This window comes from Thermobia domestica, chromosome 1 (assembly GCF_964235325.1).
Source record: "Thermobia domestica chromosome 1, izTheDome1.hap1.1, whole genome shotgun sequence".
NCBI lineage: Eukaryota > Metazoa > Arthropoda > Insecta > Zygentoma > Lepismatidae > Thermobia > Thermobia domestica.
Genome location: NC_137454.1, coordinates 99,869,425 through 99,890,332, shown reverse-complemented (window position 1 = coordinate 99,890,332; position 20,908 = coordinate 99,869,425). Strand labels below are relative to the sequence as shown.

At 34.8% G+C, this 20,908-nt stretch overlaps 1 protein-coding gene across 1 annotated transcript in view; it reads left to right on the top strand.

The window, feature by feature from the left end:
• Positions 1 to 20,908, top strand: part of LOC145687658 (annulin-like) — a 113,805-nt gene that overhangs the window by 71,569 nt on the left and 21,328 nt on the right. Inside the window, exons 6-7 of the mRNA XM_081761122.1 lie at positions 4,063 to 4,208; positions 11,072 to 11,232. Of these exons, the coding sequence (XP_081617248.1) occupies positions 4,063 to 4,208; positions 11,072 to 11,232 (307 nt within the window). The remainder of the gene's footprint in view (positions 1 to 4,062; positions 4,209 to 11,071; positions 11,233 to 20,908) is intronic.

Below are 20,908 nucleotides of genomic sequence, written 5' to 3'. Positions count from 1 at the left end.
ATCATATCAAATTCTAAAACATGTTCCATAATGCATGGAGTATTGTCAGAAAAACTTCCTGATTTGTAACTTGTATTATTTTATCAACAAGTGCCAGTGTCTAAGTGGGATCATATAAAACACTGTACTGGGTGAGACAATTTTTCTCTTCATTTCAACTCATGGAAGGGCGAGTAGGACGGGGATAATCCTCCATGGGCATTTTCCACCTTGGAAAAGTGAAAACAACTCAATGGTCTTTACTAATGAAGCGTCTAATTGATGTGGTCCGAATCATACCATAAATATTTCGTACATCATTGTAGTCGTTTTCCTAAGTTTAAAACCAAAATGTACCATAAATTTTATATTTTTTTTTATCTCTAATCTATTTTCCCCATTTTATAACTCGAAATGGACCACACAAACTACACGCAATCATGTCTCACTCAGTATTGTTTGGGATTAGGTGAGCGATGAAGTTGTGGTCTTTTCATGAAATGTTGCCATATGTATTCCGAGCTAGAATTAGTATTTCTAGAAACAAAATTAACACAATCTAATGATTAAAGGAACAGTCCTTATATATACCTCTTGGTCAGTCTCCTGATAATGCTTTTTTTAAGTGTAGTAAAAGAAATTAGCTAAAGAATTATTTGCAAAGAATAAAAGACCATGATAAGAAATGAAAAATAGGGGAGGAAGAATTGATTTTGAGTTTAACGTTCCGGTCAGCAGCGAGGCTATGTGAGGTGTGGACCTACTGATAAACATGGAATCCGAACCACATGAGCTCCCTGCGGGAATTGAACTCGGATCTCTCACGCCAAAGGCGCGTACGCTAATCACTTAGCCACGAAGGAGCTCGAGGGAAGGAAGAAAGACTTAAATTGATGGATGGAATTTAGGCGATAATTTCTACGTCAAAACAGGGAGATTAAAGGAGAACTGTGATTGTCTTCTGTTAAACGCGACACACACACACACAAATGCCACCATCTTGGATGGAATTTTTTTGGTGGGGTCAATTTACACAAGTAGTTAAAAGTGTGCAATATAAACTTTTTTTAAAAAAGTAGGAAAGTGTAGGAAAAAGTAGGAAATAATTAAAATCGTATAAGAGTAATAATAGGAATAGGAAATGTAAAAAATAACAAGATTAAAAAAAGATGTAAAAAGTATATGTCACAATCGGGGAAAGAGAACGACCAAAACCGCGAAAAGGTGAAACATGGGAAAAGGGAAACATTAGTCTGAACGAGGATGAAGAATGAGGTAGATTAAAGTAAACATTGAGGGAAAGAGTGAAATGTATAATAAAATATAGGGTATAAACTATAAATTAAGGAAAGGAACGTAATATGTAATATAAATGTGTGAAAAGTCACTTGACTGTTTCCTCCATGCAACACCACGCGGGCACGTTATGCACAAGAAGCTGCCAGTGACGAAGTGAGAATCGTAGTGAGTAGAAAATTCCCAAATTGCGATAAGTGACTTGCCACTGATGCCAGAAAGTTTATTATCATATCAAAACTATAAGCCTATAAAAATAATAATATAATTTAGCAAAAAGAAATTTAATGACTTACTTTAGAAAAATTAAAATTAAGGGGATCTAAATATTATACATGAAAATTCGGATTTACGCCAATAGTGGTTCAAGTTCGATCTACTTATAATAATGAAACCTATATAAAACAAAAATAATCTACATAAAACAAATATTGCAACATATTAATTAACCCTATCCTAACCTAAGCTAAGAATGAAAAATAGCAGTTACACTGTGGCGCTTGGCACTAGATAGATGTTTGTAAGGAACTATCATACCAAATACAAATTATGTAATATTCTTATCCAGTGTAGGCTTAGTCTACGATAACTGACTTTTTTAGCGGCACAAATCATAAGTGTATTTTTTGTTTCAAGTTCTCTGGGTTGAAGTCATTACACTGTTCGTGGCATAAAATTGCACACTTACAACACTTAATCCAACTCTCCAAACACTTTCCTTTGCAGATAATGCAGTAGAAGTCCTCATTCAACTTCTTGCTTTCAGCATGAAATTCAAGTTAGGGCGAGAAGTTTTACAAAGGGCTTTTACTGGTTAATCCGCTCCCTTATTTAACTTTTTCCTGAATTTACTTTTTTTTTTAAGGGGGTACTTAGCAGAATCTTCAATTGCTTCTATTTAGCTTATTTGGTCTTCAATCTGTAACTAGAGTTGACAAAAGTAGAGACAACCCGTAAATAGTCTTTTATAGTTATTGGCACCAGATGTCGATGGAAATGTAGATAACATACATCGCTTCTTGGAGTGCTGAGCTGCTTTGAGACTTTGTGTGCTGATGTTACGATATTACAGCACTATCGGAAACAGACTGATTTATTTGGTCATTTTCTGATAGTGTGCAAGTCTTATCATCTTTATGATGAATAAATTTCACCATTCATTTTTCTCAGAATATTCATATTAGTTACAATTCACATGAATGACCTGGCTATTACAAATATACAGCACGTAGACTAGCCTATATATATGGCAGTATATGCGTTAGAATTAACAATAGCTGAAATTTCGCTTGAATACTCTTTTCTTTCTCATTTCACCATGCAACTTTCCGGTTTCTTTATTTCGGTAATCCGAAGTTCAAAACTGTATTATTAACATTTATTTTGCAAATTTCTCCATAGATTGCAAATAAAAATTCTCACCTCAAAAGTAACTCTTTGACAGACCATCACTTCTGTTGATAGGCCTATCATATGTAACCAGCACAATTAATAGCTCCATATTTTTTTGGGTTACACTATCGTATTTTGCCAGGGAAGGAGAAATCAGACATATTGAAGGGTACTTCCCCCCCCCCTCACACACAAAACCTTTACACTCGAGCCGTTCCAAGACTGCTCAATTTTTAGTCATTATTTCAACACTACAATAACTACATTAATATTTTAATTTTATCCCCTTACTTTTAGTAATTCTTTCTATATTCGGAAAAGTCTCTAACTGGAGCTGCACATCCCTATTCAAATTATTGCGGCATTTAATTTCTGAAATATGGAATACGGAATATTTGTATGGGGGAAATCCCGATATCCCACACCTGTCGTTCGCCATATCCCTCTAAGTACTTGAATGAACCGAGTAGTTAGTGCTCAGTACTTTTCCTTTTCCGTCTGAACAAAGAAAAACAACGTCGAGATGATGTTACAAATTATTAGATCTATATTAAGCAATTTAAGTAATAAAATATTATACATCAAAATAATATTAGTGCAATGTGGCTACAACTAGTTACTCACCTTTTTAACAAACTGATATGAAATTGTTTGTTCTCAATTTGTCATGCATCTTCTCAGCTCCTTTACACTTCAACATCTTTCATGAAAGTGTGTTACGTCAAGGAACAACTGAACATTACAGTCACTTGGGAGCGTTCCTATTTCCTCAAAATTAGCGTATTCGCAATTTCCGCCGATTAGCATTACACTTTACTCCCCTAAACATTCATTACAGACTTGGTAAGTCATTAAGCAGAGTTACCAAATACTGGAAATCAGACATGAGAGCACTTACCCGCAATTCCCTTACTCGGCATTACTTTCAAACTTTCAGAAACATTTTAACGATCTTACGCAATATTTCACAATAAAAATATTAAACGTAATAACAAAATATTTCATAAAAATCAGTGATGGATTTTGAGGGGGAGTCATATCGGTAAAAAAAAAGGTATTTCTAGAAGCTAAAGGAAGGGAACTTAAAATGTTTACGGTGGGGTGGTAAAACACATCCCAATGGAACGAGGCAGAAGATGAGCATACGACATAAAGTTCGGATTTTTGTCTTCTTACATATCAAGAAATTCCTGTTCAGTAACAAATTTGATAGAAAATGTTGAAAAGTAGTGTCACCTGTGTGATATTTGTGGCAATAAATGTTTCAAGGTAACTATGTCGTCTTTGTGTTTACTGCTCTTTTTTACTTTGTGTTTATTGCCTTTTCTTACTTTCTGGATGCACCTCTTGTTATTTTGAGAGAATGGTCTCAAATCAATATTTGTTACTTTTCAGCGTGGAAGTAACGATTAAGAACGAGAGTTTTGATGAAGATCGCGAGGTTTCTTTGACCCTACGGGTGGACAGTAAGGTCTATACTGGAAAAATTATGAAGGAGGTTAAAACTCTGAAGTTCAAAAAGAAAATGAAATCAGGAGAAGGTAATGTGGTTCTTAGAAGGTTTATATAGTACTTTTATTTCTAAAGTAAATTTCCTTGGATTTATAATAGTTATGTTCACGTATTTCCTTGTTACCAAACTCATTTCTTAACGAGTTTTCTTCCAGTATGCCTACCGTAAAAGGGAATTTATATCCAAAGTTAAACAATTTTTATTTTTAACGTCCTTTCTAAACAAACGCTTTCTGGCAAAGTCTAAATATCCATAAGTGCGTATTTACTCTTTCCATTGTATTTTCATAGGCTTCATCATTATATTTATATTGCAGAAGAGTTTAGGCCGTAACAATTTGATAAATATGTGTTCTTCATTTGATGTACAGTATTTCGTAATCTCGCTGCTAATATTCTCATTACTCTTGCAGTCAATCATTATAATTGTGTACGCAGTACTAGTTTCAATGAATTCATCTGCATTTTAACAAGTCCCTTGAGAGCGAAATAGATTTGGATTAATTGCAGGTTATCAATTGTAGAAATTTGCAGACTGCCTTTATACGTTGCCATGAATATATTGGGATTAGAAGCAATGAAATGATAGTTCAATTTAGGATAGTTTGTCTTCGATTTTTTCCATTAGTTTGATTTAATCCATGAATGCCGAAGAATGTACGGCAATTAAATACCCTTTCAGATAGAGGAATGAGTTTCAATTGCCTGAAATGCATACTTGTATTACAATATTTATCACTTGCACTACTTTATAATTCTTTTTTTATGTTTCAGTTTTTTTTTAAAGATCACTTACAAGGACGCTTTACTCGTAAGCCTATATCGTCCAAGTTCAACCGAACTCATTCAACCTGAATCAAATTTGGAATGGTGGTAGACCCTGACCGTTATATAAGTTTGTGAAATATAATGATATTCAACTACTTGGTTCCTAAATTTTGCACAACCAAACTTTTAAACCGATTTATCGAGCATAATGAAAACAAAGAAATACTGCTTAATTTTATCACGTAAAGGTTAGTCTTGGATAAAAGCAACATAAATGAAGAGAGAACTTCTCAAATTAATAATGTTGAAGAAACAATGAAAAGGATTCCTGATCCTATTGATACGTGAATTGATTCTTCGGGTAGGATATCACCAGCGAAATGAATGGAGATTCCTTGAACTATGGTCTCGAGAAGCGCAATACACAGCAGTAGAGTTGGTTACATTAGCTGCAACCTTCGTCAGATCACCTTCGTTTTAAGCTAAAAGTTATCAAGGACTAGGGTTATATAAATTTGGGACAAGTCCCTGAAACAACCAAATTATTTCTCTTGGCTGAAACGCTTCAGTTTGAACGTCTGAATATCTCCATACCATAGAAGTCAGCATATCTATTTCAGCAGGCAACGATTACATACAGACAAAATTTATACTACCGTAATTCAGTGAGTGTCTCGTTAGATGGATCACTGGAAAACCACTTCGAAAGCGAATTGCTGATCAGCATATCCCCAATTTCTTTTCACTGATCACCTAATTTGTCACAACGGAGAATTTGCTATAGCCATTACACAAAAGGGAACTGAGTATTGTAGAGTGTAATCCACAGGCATTCAAGAAAGCTACTTCGAAATTTCGGTCAAGTTAAAGTGATGATTAGACTTATTGTACACAGCAACTTCTTGTAAACACTGTTCATGACAATTGCAGGTAAATAGTTTACTTTGACGCTAACGAAAAATCATGTACGAGCATAGTCACTAAGTTTATGATTACGCAAAATCAAACGAAGGACAATTCCTTGTACAGCTATGTGAAAGTTGCTTGGTAAAGAAACAAAATATAGAAAGAATTCAAATATAAATATAATAATAATAATTTAACATTTGTTCCTGAAAAATGCCATTAAACTAGCAGATCATACAGGCTATAATGTACAGCTTAATATAGCCTGTCAGTTCAATACTTAGATAAAGTTATAATTTTAAACCGGCAAATTGCCTGCACAATTTAACACCCGATAACACAAGTCAAGGACATATATTACGGTGACACTTTATTTTTAGAATTAGAGTGACGCGCAGACTGAGATGTTTGCAGTGTATTATTAGGATAAAATTATGTACAATCCTGCCATAAATGAGAGAGCCATTTTATGGGAGATTGTGAACTTATCATTGTAAATTATGATACATGATCATAAAATTAAATAATAACATAAGATCAGTTCAGCTAACAAAAGAAAGAAATAATAATAAGACATATATGGCAGATAACTACATAATAACAATCAACTATCAAATAAAATATTCTAATACTTTTTTACTGTTGTAGCCTATAGATTAAGTTTGAGGTATTGGTATCTACAGTCATTCTCATAAGAAATAGGTTATAGTAGTTATGAACATACATGTGTAGATAAAGACTTGCTTAATGATAACCTGAGTAGTTTCGTTAGGTAATTAAACAACGTTCAAATGTACACTTCTAATACTACTATTTAGGTTTATTATTAGGCAACATTACATTTTCTGAGTTTTTTCTTAGAGATTCTTCTCTTAAGTAGGCTAATCCTCGATCGGTAACTACCTAATCAATAATTACACCATCAAGAGATAGCCACCGATAGCCGTTGACAATTGTCCTACATTTTTGCAAATTTTAACGTAGAAAATAATCTCAAAATAGTAATGTTCTTATTTGGACAGAATTATATTTTGAGACATTTCTTCGTACTAGAACTATCTTCCTACAATATCAGTTTTTCCGACCTCGTGGAGATACCGAAACAAGTGTGTTCCCTCCTTTTTCTCTTTTATAAAGAATGCTAATACGCTCAGTCACATAAATAGACTATACAAAATTTATTTTCTAAACAAAAATACTTCTTGAATGAACAAAGAAAGAGTACTTTGTATTTGAGCTGTGTTTTATCTGTGTTATTTGTCTGGGAAATTACTTTTCTTCTGTATAAAATACTATGTAATATTGAGTTTCGTACGTTATTTGATTTTCCCTATATATAAAACGCTATGTCAACCGAACTCATCCGACCGGGATTAAGCTTGGCATGATGATATAACCTTGACCTGCTTATACAAAGAGTGTAAAATACGTATTATGTTTTGCAGGCTTTGGGTATCCGAGCTATAGGCAATTACCGGAACTAAGCTTGACTCGGTGAATGACTTCTTAGTATAAGCGTGTGAAACATGTTGTCTAGACTTTTGATCCAAGAGCAATATTTTCAAAAGAAATCAATTGAAGTCATCCGATCTGTATGGTGGGAGACCTTGGCTTGCTATAGAAGTTTACGGATATTATGATGTGAAGGTTTCTGGTTTCTAAGCTGTGCACAATCAAGATTCTAAACAATTTATTAGGCATAATAAAAAGCAATAAATACTGTTAAAACATCAATTTAAAAATCAAACTTTCATTTAAAAAAAATAAATTAATCAAATGAAAAGCAATCTTATTTATTACTATGCGTATTTCACTTGTTATATTAATATTTTTGTCAGCATGACATGTATTAATGGATTCTGTATTATTTTATAAGGAGAAAATTGGATTCGAAATACTATAGGTCATTATCCACAGTTTAGAATAGACTGTTCCGCTTATGAATACAAGGTTGCCGCTCCATGTGTCATGCAGCAAAGAGAAATAGCTATCGCTGCAGCACATAATACAGGCAGTATTGTGAACTCACACGACTCAATACAACTACTACAAACCGTAACAGAAAAACAAATTTACTAATGTCTTTTCTTTTTTTAAAAAAATGTCAAATAAAATAACGTCTCTAAATGGTTGTTGATAAACGTCCTTCGCTATGCAACGAATATATAAGGGATAATAAGTATAATACAACTATACTAAATGTTGTATGAACGTTGAAGCAAAATATAAGGGGTAATTAGATAATTCTATGTTCTCATAAGTAAAATTTAGTAGTGCTGAAAATATTTACAACTTACTGCCAGACGTCTCAGTTCTCCAAGGGCTCTATTCCCGCCATAAACTCTTCTTCTCCATTCGTTTCTTATTATTATTATTATTATTATTATTCTGAAGATGTAGATTCCCCTAAGTGTACTATTATCGGCTCAATGTCGTCTTGAAGTTCGTCCGCATTACACGTTTCTGTCTCGATTTCTTGCACATGCCTCACGTAATTCTTCCAATTTTGAACTGTCACTTTCTGAATACCTTCTTCGATTAATTTTTAAACATCTTGCTGTTTGAATGTTGTATTGCTGACACTTACATAATGTTAACTTGAGCCCATTAAAGTTAAGCTCACGGTTAACCTTATAGGGTTAAGCTCAGAATGGTAATGAGGTAACCGAAGAACTGTATACTCTGCTTCTTGTGCCCATTCATCAACCTTGCATTTGTCTTATGCGAATCTATGAATAAATACAAGGTCCATTAGATCTTTCCTCAGCATTTCTTCCTCGAATGCAATGTTATGAGAACACAACCACTGTTGTATTTCGTGTTTCCTCCATGACTTTGTTGGCAATGCTTCTTTTTTCGACTTTGATATGATGTGTTGTCAATAATTATTAGTGTCCTCGGAAGAAGACTCGGAATAAATTTTCCTCAAAATAATTTTCATATAACTTACTGTCCATTTCATTATGAGCATCGGCCCTTTTATTTTTATATTTTATTTATTATTATTTTGCGTAAAAATACGAAGTTTGTCCCCGTAACAAAGCCTTGCTCATTCCCAGCATGTACTAAAGCTTATCGGGGACTACATGCTATTGGAATTTTAAGGCTACAAGAAAGGCGTCTCTTGCTGACTAAATTGTTTTATATATTTCTGTTTCCAGGTCTAAATCTCTTTCTATAAGCATTGCCTTGGATTTCCGTTTCTTGTACGCGAAATCTAACTCTTACATGAAACGTCGATTTCTTGAAATTGGGTAGATCTTCGTCTGAATTTACAACTGCAAGGACGGATGTCAAAGTTGGTGGTTAATTCCTGAAATAAAACTCGTGGACTTTTTTTTTACTTCGGAAGAAATAATTGTATTTAACGTATCTGCAGTTCATTTCTTGACTTCCTCTTCTTCGGTCTTACAAGCGGGCTTTGAGACAGTTCACTTTGTATTTTGAGTACCGTTGCACGCGAAATACCAATTGTTTCTGCAGTTTCATTAACCACCCAATTGATACTTCTGTCTGGATTTTTTTCTTTTGAAATATTCAAATACGTTTATCACTATTTGTCTTTCTTTACTGTTAAGCACCCGACCACTCTAGCACTTAAAATATGTATTACCTGAATCCGCCATCGTAATAAGATAGTTTTTAATATAACTCAAGAGGATACACTCTTACACACGCGCGCGCACACTTAATACCAACATACACGGTGTACGTGTTACAATCCTAGAACACAGCAAAGATGACTATAAGAAATTGAACCACTGGATTTCAGTCAGACACAATGAAACGATTATCAAAACGCATGGAAGAAAGACACGCATGCATACTCACTCACAGTAAAGATAAGGAATGTGCATCTATTGTAATAACTTCATGTGTCTGTAGTAATATTTTGCTGCAGTAAGCAACAATGCATCCCTTTCGTTGCAGTTAGATTCGCTGCAACGTTAACGAGCATATAATTTAGAGCCCCCAAGTACAAATGTTTAAAGAAAATCGGACTTAAAACCAATAATTGGAAATAAGCCTGTAAAGAACATACGGCATAATTTATTTTCCTACTCCTATTAAAGCTAAATTATTTTTAAAAACATCTCCAGACGAAACTAATGCTACAAAAGATGAGGGGGAGATGATGGAAAGTGAAATCTCATATACTCCCATATACTCTACTCGAGTCTGGACGAGCTATAGAGTTGCAAATTGTGAATAACTTTCTGGAACGCATTAACCTCATATGCTAAGACAACATTAGTTTGCTCTCTGTTACTTCTAAACGGGAATAAACAAAATTATTCGTGTATCTTTCTGCTATTCATAAAATTGGTTGGCTAGCAGACAATGTTGGAGTAATTATACATATGCTTTTTCGACAAGTCTGTGTTATATAAGGAGCACACAGCAAACTAGTATGGCGTTTTATAATACAATAATTTTCTTTTTCTCTTTTTTCCTTTTCTTTTTTCTTTTTTTCTTTTTTCTTTTTAGAATTTCCTTAGCACCCAATGAATATAGTGGACTATACATTTAGTACAAATGCTTTTGATTATACGTAAAAATCTGGTTTCTGTTTCACCAAAACACTCGCAGAACTGGACATCAGGCATATACACTTACGTAGTTCAACTGACTCCGCGAGAACGCCTATCATCGCCTATGCTGACACATTATTTCTATTAATTCTCAAATTGTTCTTGATATTAGTATTTTTACATAATTTCTCCGTTGTTATTTATTTTCATTCATTCTAAGTCATAGTTTCTTAGTTTCATATTATATTTTGTAGTAAAATTATGCTTCTAATAATGAAATAATTTGCGTAAGAATACATGCATCAGCAAATCAGCCTACTTTAGTTACAGGTGTGACTTTGATTGTGTTTTTCTCAAAAGCAAGACGAAATGAATAATAGTTATCATCGCATGTTTGTTCCACTTTCAAAAATAAATTGTGTTAAAATCAGGGGTAAAAGTGAGAGGAAACGTGGGGGATGCCGTCCGCCCACCTCCAAAAAATATGTATGGCGTTCCCCAGTTCCCAAAAATTACAATGGGTAAAGATAGGCAGAGGGACGGCGTGATGTCTTGCCGCCGTCTACCGTCCCCCTACCTTTTCAGATCTACTTTTACCCGTCGTTAAAATCAATACACGTTATATATTTTATGTTTGTAACAAAGTATTTGTCTACTGTTATTATTTTTTCTACATACTCTTACAGAAGAGAACGTGCGACTGGATGTCTCGTTTGATGAATACTATAGTAAACTTCTGGACGTATGTCTTTTCAATATTTCTTGCTTGGCCAATGTCGATAAATTAGATTACGATTATTTTGCTCGGAAAGATTTTCAACTTAAGAAACCTGAGATCAAAATTGAGGTATGAATATTTAAATATTATTTACAAATTTAAGATTTTTCATACTTTTCTCTCTATGTTAATAGTGTTTACGTTGTTTGTTTACATCACTGCAAGTGATCTGATTATAAAAAGACTTTTTAAATGTAATTAATTAAAACTATAAAAATAACCTTATGTTAGGAAGAAAACATAATATTTGAGATAACAATTATAAATGTCGTGCGATGTCTTAATATATTAAAAATTATACTTCGCTGCCGCTATGTATAAGATTGTTATAATTATAACTATTCTAAAGCAGGTATATATCATTCGCCATAATTTGAGAAGCTATTATCTTCGTGGTTCTTAGCCAATCCTTTGCTTTCGCTATAAGAATTGTTCTCTTCAATAAATATTACTACGAATTTTGAAACAAGAGGAATACAGAAGTTGGAAGAAGTAAATGGAATAGGTGCTATTATTAATGGTGATCTGAAATGCCCACAAAAAACAAAAGCAATATTATATAGGAATGATGATAGAAGTGTTCAGGAGAAAGGAGAACTGCATCATTAAGCAAAAGGTTATAAAAGAAAGTCATGAAATGTTATAATGTACAGGAAATAAATGAATACAGGTTTCTTTAAATATATATATATATATATATATATATATATATATATATATATATATATATATATATATATATATATATATATATATATATATATATATATATATATATATATCTTTGACATCTATCTTGGTTTAGAAAGCCATATTCGGACAACCGTCTGCGGGAAATTCTAATACTTTGGCCGTAAATCAACATCTAATTCGACCAAAGAAAATCCCTTCATTTGCTTGATTTAATTCCAACTATAGTAAACAGTGCAGAGCTTTTGAAAAAGAGATGGATGGTCAGGTGTTTTTGAAGAAACGTGATGAAGAACAAAGGAGCGATGACAAACGACTGGAAATGTTCAAATTGTAGGTATGGAAGAGAATGAAAAATAAGATTAACGAAGCAGCAGAGAGAGTATAATGATATTGCTCCGTAAAAAGACGATACAAGTTGAAGAAGAGAAAGTAGGACAGGTAATATTATTGAACTATGAATTAAGAACAGAAACGAGAGTAGGATCCAAATAGCACATACTTGTATTGCACGGGTGCATATTCCGTACAAAAACAGTACATATGTACTTGTTGATTAATACGAGTGATGTGCACAATACGCAGTTACGTGTCCACGTACACATGTTAAGCACGAACGCTGCACACTTACAGAGTTCTGGTTTAAGGGTAGTATACGTATTGTACACGTACAGTTTTACAGGTATACCTGTTTTCGTACATACGCAAGTGCAAGTATGAAGCACATGTGAAAACAAGGAATAACACACGTGCATCAGATGTGTAGATGCATTTGTACATATAGTGTATATGGTAGGGACATGTGAGTGGTACAGTTTAAAACCTAGCATCATTCCAAACAAAACGAGGTACAAACCATGATCGTAAGATAAGTAGAATTTTTTCAAAAACTTCTGAATTTTTCCTCTATTACAAATTTTTAGTCAATGTGCTTAGTAAAGTAGCTACAGTGTCATCTCTATTTGTCGTAGGATCATGGCTCGTACCTCGTGATGTTTGTAATGATGCAACGTTTGCAACGGTACCACTACCGTTGCGCTCTCTTGTACCTTAGGGGATAAATACCCGAAAAAGGAAATTTTTGAAAATTTCAATTTCCCGCTACTTCTTTATACATTTTGGGCGGAAATTTCTCCTCTCACGTACATGGTAAGAACATGCAAGAAGTGTGAACAGCGGTTGGAAACGCTGCTTCATTACGAACAAAATTAGGTACACCTTGTCTCAAAAAGGTTGAGCGCATTCTTTATTGCTGTTTCGAGGCAAAAATTTTCTAAGTCCAACTTCGGGTATCTTCGGGAAAAAGTAAACCAGGTTCGAACCTCGAAGCCAACCTTTGCAATCGGGAAAAATCTTGCAGATGTGTTTTTCTTCTTTTAAATATAATAAGACTTGTTACCAATTATATATAAAAAATCAACATTGATTGAAATACTTAATGATACAATATTTCGAAACTGTATTAATGCCAGCACATGCTTGTTTGTCATTTTGCTCTCCATACTTAATGGAATATTTAGATACGTAAACGAATCTTTCCATATGTAAAAGAATGGTGAAAGTTAAGACATAGAACATTATTCTCTCCTGAGTACTAAAATAAAAGTCAAAGTAGAATAAAAACAGCGTTTGCAGTGGATATGAATGTAATTATTATCTTAAATACCGTTGTATATTGCTAGAAGTATTATTCGTGGAGCGCTTGTGTTAGCTCAGTGGTACGCCGTTGGATTTCAAACCGTAAGGTCGAGGGTTCGATTCCCATCTTGGTCAATGTTTTTGTATGAAATTCTATTTTCCGCAATGCATGAAAAATTATATAAAATAATTACATTAAAATACGTCAGTTGTATATATATAACATACAATCATTGCAGAACAAAGTGATTATTATGTTTAAAATATAACAGGTGTTCACAGTACGTTGGTATTCTATGATATATGTAAATGTTAAATACAAATTAAGAAAATAATATCATCGCAATGAATAAATTATGGTGTATTTATTTGGAGCTATTTGTCATCGGAAGTTACTTCTGAATTTTCTCATTACAGCAAGTGATTTACGCTTTCTGAAAGGTAAAGAGACTATTCGGGTATAAATTAGAAATTATTATACAAACTCCAATCTTCGTTACAGACACAAAACTCCCGATCCCCAAAACTATGTAAACAGGAAATTTACGAACACGAAGTCATGTCTAAGAGACTTATTTATACTCGAGAAAGAAGGCAGAATAGGATTTCTTTCCAAAGGATTTCAGTTCAATAATCTGCAAGGCTTTTGTATATGGGTGTGGTCCCTTTCTCTCCGCCAATATATATAAAGTAAAAGCGACCGATATTAGTGTCGAATCCATAGTTCTCGTTGTTGCAGAAATTAATAATTACAACTCCGAAAGTGTTAAAGTCCAAATTTAACTCTCATCGTAAAGCTCCTTTGTGGTTAAGCGTATAGCGTACACGCTTTCGGTGTGGGAGACCCAGATTCGGCTCCCAGCGAGAGCTCATGTAGTTCGCGATAATTAGTAGGTCTACGTCTCATATAGCCTCACTGCTGACGGGACGTTAAACTCAAAATCAATTCAATTGATTCAAAACCCATTATTATTGCGGGCGATAAAGGATGAAAAATAAAATGTCTCAAGTGACTGAGATTAGTGTCAAATCCATAGTTTGAGTTCGTGACACTGTTACAAACACAATGTCATTTAATGCCACGTTTTGGTATGAGCGACTATGCCTCCTGGATTTTGAATTTACAGGAGCAACATCAAAAGCATTGCTCACACAGCTCTAAATGTTTTGATGTATGTATACGTGTATATTCCAGCGAAACTCCGGAATGTCTGGAGCAACTTTTACCTAACATGGGAGACATATTACTTTCAATCTAAGGAAAAAAATATTGTGGAATTCAGATACCTCAAGGGATTGAAGTTGGGAAGAGTGGCATGTAAAAATAGTGTAAAATGACTGATTTTAGAGTGTTATCCATTGTTTTCTCGGTCGTTGAGATGAGTAGTGAGGCACTCAATGGCGTTATATTCAAATTCATCCCCATCTTTACAGGATGAGGGGCTTGGAGATATGATTAATAAAATGTAAAAACTTGCTTAAATATTTGTCGAAGTAATAGTTTTCTGGGGTCGCGAAAGCGTTTCTAATAACTTTGGAATGTAGTTTGTAACCACTTCAAGATGGTCTCTTTAATCATATCAATTTCTCACCTTAAGAAGAAATTACCATCTCAACTAGTATATGTATCAAGCTAGCCTTCGCAATCGAGAAAAAATTGTGTAGATGTATGTTTCGCGTTTTAAATGATATACTAAATGTAAAATCAGAGATTGAGTTGGTCGGTGGGTCAAATGGGTCAAGATTTATGAGTGGGTCAGTGGATCGTAGGTCAGCAAGGCGTGACCCCCTGCGAAACACCATCACTGTGACTCATACTGACCTATTGACCCACCAACCCATTCTGCTCAGTGCCTTCTAGATAGCATTTTCTGAACAATGGCAACTTTGTCTACGTTTTACTTTCAAGACCTCCATTTTTCTTCTTTTTTCATTTGGTTGGAATGAAGAAAGAAGTTCAGGCTCTTTTGGATTTTGATATTTCCAGTTGTAACAATGCAATAGGACTTACTGCTTGGCTTTTGAGATGCAGGCTATGAGTTTTTAGAGGAGCTAACTACTGGAAAAAATTGGTTTATTACAAATATAACCTCTTAAGTCAGTAGAGAGGATGGCGTGGATAATGGATCAAACTTAATGACGATGTATTTTAGTGGGTCGGAGTTGGTCACAATGGTTCAGAGTTGTTTATAGTTGGTGGTGGGTCAGAGTGGGTCATGGTGGGTGAATGGGTCACGTTGGGTGTTGAGTTATTGTGGGTCACGATGTGTAGTGGGTCAGCATTTTGTGGATCAAGGTTTCATTGACCCACATCATCTCTTGTCAACATTGCACTAAAGAGGAGAGTTTCCGAAGGTGCGCGTCGGCGATTTTCTCAAATTTTGCACATAGATAGTACCCCACCAGAAAGCAATAAATCTTGAAACGGTTCACAGTACCATCTCACAGAACTCGAGATAGAGGGATTTGTTTGATTGGCTACATTAAGACCTCAATAATTTATCCTTCTACAAGCGAGATTTTCTTCATCGTTTCCGTGGCGAAGTCAGAAGAATATGCGGCAAGTAAACTTAAGATTGAAGGTTCACGCCCACCTCGGGATACTTGCTTTTTTCCCCTAGTGTTTTTTACACTCACCTGAATATAAAGAAATCAAGCATATGGGCGATTTAACATATTTTTGGGGAGAAATTTTGTGGTTCGTTGGCGTTTCGTTGAGTCTCTGCAGCTGGTGATATAATTTTCAAAACCGAAGTGGGGTCACCACGGATCGTAGCTGCGGGGTCACCAACTTTTGGCGAAATGTCGCCAGTTGCGCATCGGTGGTCCACTGACGCTTACGACATTAGGGCTTGTATCTGAAAACTAAGAGAATAAAGAAGCATGGTATCCATGAAGCCCGTTGACACTAATAAAAGTCTGAAACGATGAAACAGATGTCAACACCGGAAAACATGTATTTTATAATTTCAAAGGTACCCCGTGTCGAGGAAAAAGATTTGCCCGAAGGTTCCCCGGTGGGTCTCAGGAGGGGTGCAACTCAAAATTTGAAAATGGTAAGGGGAATCAAGTAGTATGTCATTTAAAAGTATTACTAAAATTTTTAAAAAAAAATGGTAAGAGTCCCGAGTCTTTATGCTAACTTGTGCAAAATAGCGAGCGTTCAAGATGGTAATAAATCCTTCATTGAAAACTCCTTGACCACCTCTACAAATGTGAAACTGTGAAAATACCCAGAAGAGGTAAACACTTGTTTTACCATTGCAAAAGTATAATGCACCAAGGTAAAACAAGAAGCGACCCATTATGGGTTTATTACATCACTAATATTAAATTCTACGTTCCACAATTGTGTCTTTAAGCTAAAGGACAGGGTGATTGCGAATTATGAAATTAATGGTAGAATACAGAATTGACCCACAACCAACTATGAACCACTATGAACCATTGTGACCAACTCCGACCCACCAACGTAATCAACTCTGACCCATGATCCACGTCCTTCTCTCCATTGACTAAAGAGGTTACACTTGAAATAAAACAAGACTGTGAAATTTTCACTTATCGGAGTTTGAATTCCTACCGTCAATCGCTCAAGCACCGCTCTGTTACAATACCGGTGGATCTGACCTTTACGATATACAATGGTAAAGTGTTTCTCATCTTCCAAATTAAGATGAATTTAAATTTATCATATATAATTATTTTTTTTCTTGGCTTACATATACATTTCAGTAGAAAACAGGATGAAATTTGAAAGTGTCAAATCAAGATAAAGTAGACCAACGTAAAAAGAAAAGAAAGAAAAACTAGTTTTCCATATAATTAAGCATGCCGTACTAATTTAAAATGCTCATGAAATTAAGCTTGGAATACAAATGTTATGTCTATTTTTCTCACAACTTTATGGTTTGATTGCCTTATGCTCTGAACGATCCATATATTAAACACCAGCTTCAGCAATTATTATATTAGAAAGCAGTGGGTATAAAATACAAAGGACTGTAGTTTCATTCCTCAATTAGTTTCTCAACTAATATCAATCGTTTTCGATAATTTTTACAAATCAACCCACTACCAATTTAAAATATATAGAAACCCTTCCCCCCCCCCCGCTCATAAAACACATTTTTAAAAATGCCAGGACACGTTCTGTTTATATTTAGTAAAGAGTTATATACTGAATTTAAGCTCTCTAAATTGAACGGCTTGTAAGATACTCAGTTTTTCGCAAAAATTCGGACACCTACTCCCCACTAAGGATATGTGTTATAATGAAAGTGATATGCGTATGATAACTTCCCAGTTGGGATTGGGGCCTGATTATATACCAAATGTCATTTCATTTGACTTTTCAATTTGACCGTGATAATCACGCAGACATAGTTACTTTCAGTTTTTTATACTAGGTATAATAATTCATATATTACAGGTGATTCAATTTTTTTCCCAGCAGTTAGCTCCTCTAAAAGCTCACAAGCTGTATCTCAAAATTGAACTCCTATTGCTATTGCCACTCTTACAATTGCAAATATCAAAATCCAAAAATGCCTGAGCTTTTTTCATTAGAAATGGAGATTCAGAAGAAGAAAAATGGAGATATTGAAAGTAAAACGTAGACAAGCTCACCAGTGTTCAGAAGATGCTGTCTACAATGCGCAGAACAGAATGGGACGGTGGGTAGTTGGGGGTCGTTTCGTCCAAAGATATTTCGTCCAAAGGATTTTCGTCCAGAGACATTTAGCTCAAACACATTTGGTCCAAAGGGCAATTTCTCCAAAGAACATTTTGTCCAAAAGACAATTGGTCCAAAGGGCATTTCGTCCAAAAGACAATTGGTCCAAGGGACATTTCGTCCAGGGATGTTTAGTTCAAAGCACATTTCGTCCAAAGAACATTTGGTCCGGTAACGCTTGGGGGTCAAGGGTTTGCTTCTATTAGAAGAGTAAAAGTGATACATATAACATTATGACTCACAAGTAATACCTCCCAAGTGCAACACTCCGATTTTGAAAAAAATAGGCAGGTAGATACTACACACAAAATAAACGAATACGTGTTTTTCTGCGGAAAAGTGGTTTTAAGGGGGCAAAAGCCCCTACTCAAAATTTTGAAAGTTGACGCCCGAAAGGCAAGAAGTGGTGGACCGAAGTGAACGAAATTGTGCACAGATATTGCAGACGTAAAATGAGGGAATACGTGTTTCGTATTTTCCTGGAAAAAATGGTTACGTGGGGCACAGACCCCTCCAAACCTTTGATCACGAAATATCAAAAGTACTAATAACAGTATGTCAGATGTGTGTAAAGAACATGAAGAATTGCAACGAAACTTTGAGTAGGGACAATACGCAAAAAAAAAAAAAAAATAAAAATAAAATAAATAAATACGTTTTTTTATTTTCTGCGAAGGAACGGTCTTAGGGGGCAAAAGCCCCCATCCAAAAGTTTGAAACTTGAGGCCCGAAAGGTCACAAGAAATGAACCAAAGTGAATGAAATTGTGCAGAGATATTGTAGACATAAAATGAGGTAATACTGGTTTCGTATTTTTCCTGAAAAAAAGAAAAAGGTTTGGGTGGGACACAGACCCCTACAAAACTCTGATCGTGAAACATCAAAAGTGCGAATAACAGTATGTCAGAAGTGCTTAAAGGACATGAAGAATTGGAACGACATATTGTGTAGGGACAATACGCAAAAAATAAACGAATGCGAGTTTATTTTCTGAGGAAAAACGGTTTTAAGGGACAAAATCCCCACCAAAAATTTTGAAATTTGAGGCCTAAAAGGCAAGAAGAAGTGTACAGAATTGAATGAAACTGTGCACAGATATTGTAGACGTAAATTGAGGTAATTGGGTTTCGTATTTTCCTTTAAAAAAAGAAAAAACGGTTGCGTATATCACGGACCTTTTAAACTGTTGATTACGAAATGTCAAAAGTGCAAATAATTATACGTCAGAGGTTCTTAAAGAGTATGGAGAATTGCAACGAAACCTCGTATAGGGACAATTCGCAAAACAATAAACGAAACGTGTTTTAATTTGTGCGGAAAACAGTGTTGGGGCCTAGGCCTTCTCCGAAAAAAAGTAAATATTACCGTAATAGCGCAGGAAGTAGTGGACCAAAGCAAATGAAATTGTGGGTAGACATTTTAGAGACCCTATGTAAAATAAGGTCTTTCGTGTTTCTAAAGTATCCCCATCCGTTTTCCTTCAAATTTGGCACATCAACAGCAAACAGGAACTTAATCGTTACGTGTTTTTGTTTATGCGGAAAAACATTGTAAGGGTTAAAGGTGCCTCCTGAAATGCTATAAAATACACTATACTGTTTGTGCTTGTTGTTGATCTGCCAAATTTGAAGAAATCAGATGGAGACACTTGTGAAACACGAAAGGCCTTATTTTACGTATCCAATATCTACATACAATTTCATTCACTTCGGTCCACTTCTTGGCTTTCGGGCTTCAACTTTCAAAACTTTGGGTGGGAGTTTTTGCACCCTATAACCCTTTTTTCGCAGAAAATAAAAAACCCGTGTTCATTTATTTTTTGCATATTGTCCATACACAAAGTTTCGTTGCAATTCTTCATGTAAATTTAGACACTTCTGACATACTGTTACTAGCACTTTTGATATTTCATGAGCAAAGGTTTGAAGGGGTCCGTGCCCCACCCAACCATTCTTTCTAGAAAAACACGAAACCCGTATTCCCTCATTTTTCGTCTACAATATTTGTGCACGATTTCATTCATTTCTGTCCACTTCTTCTTGCCTTTCGGGCGACAACTTTCAAAATTTTGGGTGGGGGCTTTTGCCCCCTAAAACCGTTTTTCCGCAGAAAATAAAAAAAACACGTATTTACTTATTTTATGTGTAGTATCTGCCTGCCAAATTTTTATCAAAATTGGAGTGTTACACTTGGGAAGTGTTACTTGTGTAGCTTCTTATTTCTAAAGGAAATTTTGAAATAGAGATTTATTCCGCAATTTTCTTTTCGATAAAACAAATATATGTTGAGATATTCAGAAAAAACGTAAACGCCTGAAAACTAAATGGCCACCTCTCTTTGCTTTCATTAATAATTTTACAAAAATACAGTTTTAGCTTCGCAGAAATACAGTTGTAGCTTCGTTGGTTAAGGAATTCATCTCCCAAAATGATAAACAACCGTTTGAAGAGCATACTCCCTCTTCATTTGCGGACAATATTGCCTCCGCATGGTCATGTGAATCTTGTATTTGGTTTGAGACTTTGCAACGGATATCTTAAATGTACTGTGCTGTACCGAGAAAATTAATATGAAAGCAAAAGTATATACTATATTTGCATAAGGAGTAACACTGAAATAAAAATACAAGACAAGTTAACAATTCTGGTTTGTCATACAACTCACTAATTATGTAGAAACGTC